Genomic DNA, 10284 nt, shown 5'->3' with positions numbered 1-10284 from the left:
TGTTACAAATTATTTACAGATATTAAGGATATTTTTAATTTTAAACACATGATCTTAAAAATGGACCTGTATAAAATATTTTGCTTGTTTTGACATCTATAAAGTGGGAGGTTGTAGAGGTAATACAAATTTAAAAAAAAGGTACATATTATAGATGCATTCAGGATTACAGAAGTGATTCAACGTATATTATATTGTAACAACAAATGATATCATAAATTGGAAAGACAAAACTATAAGAGACATTTTTAATTAGTGTTTGAGGTTTTTTTTAATACAAAAAAAAAATTAATTCTTTGCGTATTTTATTCTGACGTATATATATTAGGATTCAGGACCAACAGGGTATAATAAAACATCATTATAATATTACAAATGACTATAATTTTGTCACAATTTTTTTCCATACAATGTTAATAACTTTTACCTTAAACCTATTTATAATACATTACTTATTATTAATGTTGTAATTAATTATTTAAAATTTTTCCTGTTTAATTTCTAATTACACTCTACGGAGTCAGCTTCCAATGAGACATTATTATTATTATCCAAATAAAAACTCACAAGGGACAGTACAATCGTAAATTAATATTTTTTTTTTGTTGTTGAAAAAACCTCGTGTAACTTTATTTATAATACACTAAAATGTAATTCGATTAGATCTTATATTATACTAAAATAATTCTTGCTTAGTTAACTACAAGAAGTCCGTTTAAAAACTGTACAAACATATCAACTGTGTTACCGCTAGCGTAAATATATAATAAAAGGGATCACACCAAACCATTCCTGATCCGATGAGGACACGCGACATCGTGTAACAGTGACGACAGCGTAGACTGCGTTTATATGTATAATATAATTAATTAATTAATAAAGGTATATTGATAAATTGTACTTTATAACACGCGCCGGGCGGATCCGGCGGGCGGCCGCGGTGGTTGCAAATAATTGACTAATAAGTACCAAATGTTATGTAACACGAGAGCTAGAGGCCACACTACGCCCGCCCCCCGGCTCCGTCCATAGAGAAACAAGCACCGAAGTTAAAATGCGAGTCGTTTGAGTACTTCAACGGGGTGTACTTTACACGGCCGGCCGCCTCGAGCGGGCGCCGGCCTAACATAATATGACTCGGAACGAGTTAACTGTGAATAACAAGCAAGTCAATACAATTAATAAAAATTACAATAATTAAGTATCAATAAAATTGAGCTAGTTCCATACACCGTCACCCTGTCACCATGGCTGTGGCACAACACCCGGTGGCGGCGGCACGTCCCGCACAGAGAACAACGAGGGACACCCGCAACACACGAATACATAGGAGAGATCTGTTTGAACGAGCTCACTTCAGACAGGCTTTTATTGCTATATGTTCTTTATAATGTATAATTATTGCTTGTGCACGCGGGGTAAGCGATGGGGGGTGCGGGGGAGGGGAGCCGGGGACGGGGACGCCTCAATATTCACAACCAACGGCCGAAGCCTTGCCCGCGGCTAACCCTCCCCCCCCTCCCAGGCTTCACACCACGCGTCATATGAACCTCGACCCCTAATGTATCCCTGGACCTGGACACCTGGACTCCATGACGATAGACCGCCGTGCTGTGTTGTTTAGGTTGTGGGTATGAAATTTGATCGAGTCAAAATAACTGTATAACAATTGTACTAAGTATCAATATTAGAGATAAATTTTTAAATTTCATAATATTGCCACAAGTTAGAATGAATTTTACAAAAATATACATACTGTACAAATAGTCGGGCGACTCGGTGCGTACACCGGTCGACACTAACGATGGTCGCCCGCCCTGCACGCGATGCGCCCGCTCCGAGACACGCACCAATACACATATAAATCATGAGCGCATCGCGCGCAGGCCTGACGACATCTAAGGAGATAAAATACAGAAAGCGCGCGCTGCACGCGAGCAAGCGGCGAGCACGCGGCGAGCGCGCGGGCGACGCGCGCCGCGGACACTAATACTAACTCGTTGATAGAGACTTACACTAACTGCTACGAATAAGTCCAGTAGGTATCACCGGACGTAACTCGCCCCTAAGTCTATCGTTCCTGCGCCCCCGACAAGTCGACCGATAATATGAACACGGACGTTGATACTTCCTATTATTACAATAATAATAACTCGTGTAGAAAAAGAAACGATTCGAGACGCTGACGGCAACGGAAAGGACATCGGGCGCGTTCGACGAACATTAGGTCGCCGCCTGCCGGAGTAGTGGCGCCGGCTGCGACGAGCACAGCTGCAGACATAACAGACAGCCTAGACACTGAACAAAAAGAAATCAAAACGGCCGGCAGGCGGCCCGTCGGCTATACGCCGTACACGTGTAAATAAACCTTGCTATAACATGAAAGCGAATAATATTAAAATATTTTAGATTAAATAAAAAATATATAATATCAAAAAAGCGTAATAAAGCACTCGTTATGTACAAAGGCGTTATATAATCTGTTGTTGTGTCTTCTACGCTCCAACTGTCAACATTTTCGTGTTATAAACAAGATGGCGGCACAAGCGTAAAAACAAACAACGCGCGACGCCTCCACACTCGCACACTTACAGTTACAGCGCGGTAACTGTTGACCATAAAGTTATTCGTACGGTTACGACTTTGGTAACTTTCGTGTCGATCTCAAATAAAGATACATCGGTATTGCAGTGCTGCGTGCGGGCGTCGAGGCGAAGGACGAACGTAATAAACAATATCAGTACATTGTAAATAACGCTAAACAAAAAAAAAAAACCGCGGGCGAACACGCGCGCTAAATAATAAATATAAAATAATATATCTTAAGCAATCTTAAATACCCTGTTGATTTCATTTATAAACTTAGCAAATTTTTTTTTTTTTACTTCATCTGAATGACAAAAATAAAAATATATAAAATCATACAGACGCGCCGAGGTATCGCAGCGAGTCTCGAGACTTCAGCTAATATCATGAGCGCGGCCACAGAACGCGACGTGAGCAGACGACGTCATGGAGTGAGAACGGAACGTTTAGTATCAAGCCATAACACCGGGAACGAGTCAGAAGGCCCGTCACACTCCGAGGCGACCTCACCTATCGTAAATATAAATTCTTTCGAGTAACCTACCATTAACGTATATGTCTTTCTTACGTATGTTATTTCGTTTTTTATCTAACCGTTAATATATATATAAATATATTTTTGTGCAACCGATTCTTTTAAGACAATCACCGATTCTCGGGTGTCAATGCGACCGCTCCCCCGAGCGACGCGACGCTCACTGAGACGCCGACATTTTTTTATCATCCCACATCCGTTCGGATGCCGCCTCAGATGCCACCGTCATAGAAATAAAAATATCAACAACACACAAGAGACTAAGAAATAAACACGAAGCACATCCGACATCTCCCGCTCAGCAAACAACATAACAACCGAACCCAACAGCACCGAACGTATTTATTATGCATAGAAACTACAAACTAAGGGCATCACACGTAAACAAATCTTACTCGTTAAGATGGCGGACGATCTTTATAAAATAGATTATTACATGTAAAAATTATGCTATTCACTAGCGATCCGAAGCTAAACAACTGATTCGGTAACATTGTGGGCGAATGCGCTTCAACTAATATACATTTATAAAATTGAGCTATCGCGGAGACACGGACACGGCGCGGGTCACGGAACGACTATGGAAAATAAGTACATACAAATCACTATACTTAGGAAAGAAATGCTTAAAGTTGTTACGTTAACTAAAGCTTAACGAAGATACATCGACATATGTAGGCCGCTCTCGACACGCGGGGAGGGGGCGGGCGGGCGGGCGGCCGGCGGACGGCGGCCCCAGACGATTTGACTAGCCGACACGTTCACCAAGTGACTAGAACACGAAACATTCATTGGCAAGACTACACACGGACCACGACCCTCACATATAATATACAATTAGATTTTTCCACCGAAACCGAGCTAAACCGCCCCCCGGCGGCGATCACAGACATCCCGACCGTCCGCGCCGAGCCCGCCGAGCCGCGCCCCCGCCTCTCGATACAGAGAATGTGATGGTTACAAATAAATACATACAATATTTACAAATAAATCCCTAAAAATTAAGCTCATCAGAAATAGGTTCTCTTCCGGCGGTCGCTGGCGACGCTCGCGTGCGGGGCGGAGGGTGGTGGGGGGTGGTGGGGGGAGGTGTCCGCTAACAGAAGCCCCCGAAGCCGACGGAGGGCACGGAGGGAACCGCGGGCACCGCAGACACGGCGGCCGCGTGCTCGCCGCTTTTGTGGAGCTCCAACAGCGGCGGGGACAGGTAGTGAGTCTGAAACATCACTGCATAGTCATTATACATCTCTGGGGGTCAACACGACCTAGCCGGAGGAGCAGGGAGGGGGTCTTTACTAATGGTACTTACAACTAAAATACTAGGAGTGTTTATATATGTGAATGTCATTAAAGATCCATTAGCTTCTGTTTCGTCAAAAATGGTTAATTAAATCAAAAAAGTAGATCATGTCCGCACCTGTTGGTGGTGCGCGGGCGGCGGTCCCGGATATCCGTTGTAGTACGGTGAGTTGTATGAGGCGTACGCGGGCGGACCGTACCCGTACTGCCAGTCCGGTAAGTAGCCCGGCGCCGGCCGCATCAACTGGGTGCCCCAACCACCGCCGTAACCGACAAACGGAGCGCCGTAGCTGGATACAAAATAATTTAAATTATTATCCCATCTTTTATACTACGTCACACAATACTTGGAAAATGTTCAAGTACGCGGATAACTTGAATAAAATATCTATTTTTATTCAAAAAGATGTAAAATCATATTGAAAGTAAAAAAAATATTATAAAAAAAACATTGACTTATTGGCTCTATCTTTTTCTGTCTTGAAGTTTAAACCAAATGCCATAATAAGAAACTAAATAAATTCCTTAAACTATGTAAGTAGTAAACACACACCTGTTATTTCCGTATGCCGGTGCGCCGTACGCCGGGTATGGCGGGTATAACGCTGGCGTGTACTCCGGCAGCGAGGGCACTGGTGGGGCGCTGCCCTGTTCGCCCACGCTGCCGACGGCCGCGCCCACGCCGCCCACACCGCCCACGCCCGCCGGGCCGTCCGCTATGGAAGGTATCTGGTCAACGAGCGACTCCAGTCCCGATAGCGACTTGGAAGCCACGTCCTGTGATTTGCTTTTAGGAGTTCCGTTACCAGACTCGCCTCCGCCGCTGTACTCACTGGGGGAACCTGAAGAATATATCTTAAGAATTCAGTATTCATAGTCCGTTTGTCCAATTCTTTATATAGCACCATGTACAGACATATTCATATAACAGAATAAAGCGAGCGGAACGCTACACAGGCGACTCAGGTCATTCACCCACGGATGATCTCGGAAACCGAATGTCCGATCGAGTAGATTTTTATTTGTTCGATAGCCCAGTTAGTTATCTGGGGTGGTTAAAAAAAATATATAGATCGGACCACAAATTTGAATTTTAGAGCCGTAAACCAGAAATAACTTTAAAAAATGCGAGAATCATGTGCTATATCCTAACATATGTTAATGTCATATATTTAAACCTATAGATTGTGTACATAAACACGTCAATAAGCCATTGTAACACCTAAAGACGTTTTCCCTCAGCTGCCTCCTAGACCAACTTGCTTTTAATAAATTTAATTTTATTGTACCTTACAAACTTAGTATTAATAATTTAAACATTATTCTAGTCATCCTTTTCAAATAATGAGTAATCATATATGTACATGGTTATTCTATGGCTCATTGTATGACATCACTCATAAAATTCTTATATACATATATCAGTGTAATGTATGTGTGCGTGTGTGTGTATATATATGTAATATACAATGAACAGTGTACCTGCAGGCGGAGGGTGGTGTAACTCGGGCGCCCGGAACGAGCCGCGGCCGAAGCCCGAGTCGCTGTCTCCGGTAGGCGTTGACCTGACAGACAGACATACAATTAATTGTTAAGCATCGTAAACAAATTCTATATATATATATATATTAGTTAATACTACAAAGAATAATTTAACTGATTAAAAATAATATACCTGGTAATAGTATAAATTGACTGATTTTAATTCTTTTAAAACAGATAGATACTTAATAATAAAAAATCTAAGAATTTTTTTCAGTCCAATATTGAAAACCTATATATGTCAAGAGACATTGTATGTTGCCAAAACTCCGTTGAAACTTGTGATTGACACAAAGAAAAAATCCTTATGAATATAAATAAAACTTAATATACATACATATTTATATATATACCTGTTAAAATTGCTAGGATACATGGAGGGATGTTGATGTAATTGATCTAACCGAGGGCTGTCTCCCACACCATTGCCTGAAACATATTATATTATCTTATAATAAACAAAATATATTTTATTTAGCTTTAAAATTCATATTAATTCTTACAGCCACATATTTTGTTGATGCCAATTTAAACGAATAAATAACTGATAGTAAACTTCAGTTTGATACAATGCTTGCTAAAAAAAAAAGATATGAAAAATTTTATTTAATAATTCATATATTTTTTTAAACTTATTAACTATCAAAAAATATTTAAATAAAATAATGTTTACTTTCCTAATTACATATTTTAATACAATATCAGATATATTTAAAAAACAAGAATTAAGCCTTAAGTCGTTACTCCCTGGGATTATCAACGAATTATATTTTTATTTCTTGGCTGTTCTTTTAGTTTTGATTTTTAATACTTAATGTTTTGATTTGTAATGCTTTTAATAGTTTTCAAATACAGTTTGATACTTAAATGTTGCCATTGCAAAATTACAATGGTTCAGTGTTATTATTCATTAGAATTAATCATAAAAATAGACTTAGAGAATGCGTTCGGGTCGATACAACACGAATTGATGCTATTCGCGCTGAGATGGTACAACTTTCCGCCCCTAGTTACTGATATGATCGCGTCGTATTACTCAAAATTAAAGTTTTCTATAACAACTAAAGAAGGCCATTCAAAAACTTTTAGTTACAATGTAGGACTATTTCAAGGTTGCTGTTTGTCTCCAATTGTATTTAATATTGTAATTAACATCTTAGTAGATAGATTAACCAGCAACGAGAAAAAATGGGGGTATCGGTTCAAGTTTAATAATAAATACACGGAATCCATTTTAGCCTTCGCTGACGATCTCGCAATACTGACACGTAACCCCAAACACTGTCAAGTACTATTAGATGAAGTGGATAGATTCTGTGAGTGGACTGATGGATTGAGGACAAAACCAAGTAAATGTCACTGTCTGTGTCTCGGTAGGCGGAGTACAAGATACACCTCATACGATCCGGGATTATCGTTAGGCGGTCAATGCATTTCTACGGTTACAGAAAATGCACCATTTAAATTTCTCGGTCGGAAGATTGATAATATAGGTCGTACTCCATCTTTGGAAGGTATAGTAGATAGCTTTTTGAACGATCTCAACAAGGTAGATAGCCAACAGATCAGTAACGTTAAAAAAGCTTGGATCTACGATAATTATCTAACTTCACGTTTAAATTGGCCTTTCCTCGTTTATGATTTTAATAAAACCCTTTTGTCAAAGTTAGATGCAGGCGTCATAAAGATGTTGAAGTTGTGGCTCGGGCTCGCGCTAACGGCTGATTCATCGGCTTTATTTAGGGATCGCAATAGTTTTGGGATGAGTCTAAAAAGGCCATCGGAGCTCTATAAACACCTGAGAGTTTCCAAGAGGTACATCTTGGGGAAATCCCAGGATGACGTCGTTACATCGCTCCCAAAAGACAAAGATGCCCCAGAGCTAGAGTCAAGGCTTCAATTCCACAAGCAGTTTATGATAGGAGCGCAAAGTAACAGAGTAGGGTTAGGATCAAGTAGGAAGGTCCAAGATACGGATATATTGAAGTCTTTTATTCGACAAGACGAGAATGATAAATATAAGATCCATGCAATAAGTTTAGAAATGCAGAACGAGTGGTTAGACATGGGAGATTTTTGCATCCCATTAGCACTAAAATGGCGCACCTTAATCCATGATTGGTCGCCAGCATTGCTAAAATTCTATCTCAATGCGTTCCAGATGACTCTCCCAGATCAGAGTAATTTAGTAAGATGGGTAAAGGTACCGAAAAGACTTGCTATATCTGTGGGAAGGCAGTTGGAACTGCTAGGCATTTGTTAGTGGGATGTAGGGTACTCCTCGATAGCGGTCAATACTCGCGTCGTCACGATAGGGTTCTGGAAATCATACGTGAAGCGGTTAGTCTTTCGGTAGCCAGAGCGCAAAAAGGAATAACCACAAACGAGCGATCAGTAGGTTTTGTGAGAGAGGGCATTAGGACTATAAAAACAAATGTCAAGCCTTACTCCATTCTTAAAGCGGCTACGGATTGGACTATAATGATGGATACGTGTGAAAAACAATACAAAATCCCCGGGGATATTTGTGCGTCGGCTTCCAGACCGGACATATTCATGTATTCGCGAATCTTAAAGCGCGTTGTGATGATAGAGCTTACGGTTCCTTGGGAAACCAACATCCCCAAAGACCATACCATCAAGGTCAACAAATATTACGAGCTCACAAACGAACTCACTCGAAATAGGTTCGTCGTGGATTTATACGCGGTAGAAGTGGGAGCGAGAGGTATAACGGCTAAATCTCTCTACAACCTACTAAAAGACTTAGGCCTGTCCAGAACTCACATCAATTTGTTCTTGGAACGTACTTCGAAGGCAGCCCTAGTAGGTTCTTTTCAAATATGGTTAGGTAGGGAGAGGAGCTTGGACAGTGGAGGTGAGCGTTTAACGCGCGTTAGTTAGGGGCCCCTTAAACCTACACCTGGGTCGCAAGTCCCAGGCACTGTTGAAGCTCCACTCCCTGCAACGCAATGGACCCGGCACCCGCACGGTGAATCCATTGAATGCTAAGAGGTTTCGTCTCATATTATATTTAATACGACACAGATGGCAGCACTTGTAACAATAAACTATTAATATACCTTGTTCCTGGTAATGATAGTCGGGTTTGTCGCTGTACGCTAGTCTCGTGTCGTCGTACAGAGCGCCCCCGAACGAGCCCGCGCCCACACCGGCCGGCGACATCTCGCCTCCGCCCGGATTACTCTGCTGCTTTATGAAAATTATTATTACTAACATTATTACCACATAATATTTTTGTCTCATTCATTTTTGATATAATTCTTTTCGACTATACAGATTTTTTTTTAATAATCTGTTTCACTACTAATAATTAGTGCCATTATTGCAAAGTTTTACTATTGTCAAATAACAGATAGGTATATTTTATATTGATATCATAGAACTAATAATGAGATCTAAGACTTTTGCTAGTATTCATTGAAATAAAACAAATATTTTTCGGTTTTGGGCTCATCCCGTCTGCCCGTGATCACGGCTGCTGCAAAATAACCGAAGTCGGTAGTATGTTGTTAAAAATAATCCGAAAAATATTAGTTTTATTAAAAATAAAAAATCAATTTGTAGTCCATATGAATTTTAATGTTATTATACAGCGCCCTAACCTTATTGTAGTCGGACAGCGAGGAGTTGCTGTTGCTGCCCGGATGCATGTCTGTGCTGCCCATTGGCGAGTCATCACGGGGCGGCTCGAAGTCCAGGGTGGCGCAGGCTGGCGACACGGGCGCCGGGGACGATATCGCCGCACCGATGTCGCTAGACAACTCTGCACCGTAGCCCGAGCCCGAGCCGCCGCCCGAGCCGCTCGATCCACTTCCCTGTAACAAAAATATTAATAATTCATATATCATCCTATCAGACGAGCCGATCGCCCACTGGGCTTAATGAAATGTCTTTACCTAATCACAGAAGACACATGCATAAATATATAGAATTTTTCACACTTACAAACTAGAGCATTGAACTACCCTCCTATACCCAAATTAGTTTTTACTAATTTTACAGAATAAATGTTGATATCTATCACCTGTGAATGTTATTCAACGAACACGTTGTCTTGTTATAAGAGACACAGTTATAATAAGAACTAGTAACCTAATAAATAAACCTTTGTCGGCTGACTCTAAGTATTTATAGTATTAAATGTAATCAAATGTGAATTAAAGGTTTTTATGTTATGTTCATTTTCTTTTTGTTTTCAATATTACGAATATTCAAATCTATATACTGATCCTAATTTATATATGGTTATGTAGTTTCAAACAAATATTCAAAAAAAAGATAATTTATAAAATAATTAA

At 40.4% G+C, this 10284-nt stretch overlaps 1 protein-coding gene across 5 annotated transcripts in view; it reads right to left on the bottom strand.

The window, feature by feature from the left end:
- Positions 1-361: 361 nt before the first annotated feature.
- The window catches only part of LOC116775919 (uncharacterized), a 40654-nt gene continuing 30731 nt past the window's right edge, over positions 362-10284 (bottom strand). For 3 of the 5 annotated variants that reach the window (XM_032668972.2, XM_032668968.2, XM_032668970.2), the window contains exons 12-18: positions 9589-9801; positions 9046-9175; positions 6316-6391; positions 5903-5985; positions 4974-5262; positions 4539-4710; positions 362-4337 (exon numbers count right to left, since the gene is read on the bottom strand). In XM_032668972.2, the coding sequence (XP_032524863.1) occupies positions 4218-4337; positions 4539-4710; positions 4974-5262; positions 5903-5985; positions 6316-6391; positions 9046-9175; positions 9589-9801 (1083 nt within the window). In that variant the 3' untranslated portion in view covers positions 362-4217. Of the gene's footprint in view, positions 4349-4538; positions 4711-4973; positions 5263-5902; positions 5986-6315; positions 6392-9045; positions 9176-9588; positions 9802-10284 lie in introns of all 5 variants that reach the window. The other 2 variants (XM_032668969.2, XM_032668973.2) reach the window with 2 other exon arrangements.

This window comes from Danaus plexippus, chromosome 24, assembly GCF_018135715.1.
Source record: "Danaus plexippus chromosome 24, MEX_DaPlex, whole genome shotgun sequence".
In the NCBI taxonomy this organism is placed as follows: Eukaryota; Metazoa; Arthropoda; class Insecta; order Lepidoptera; family Nymphalidae; genus Danaus; species Danaus plexippus.
This window is presented reverse-complemented; position numbering and strand designations above follow the sequence as displayed.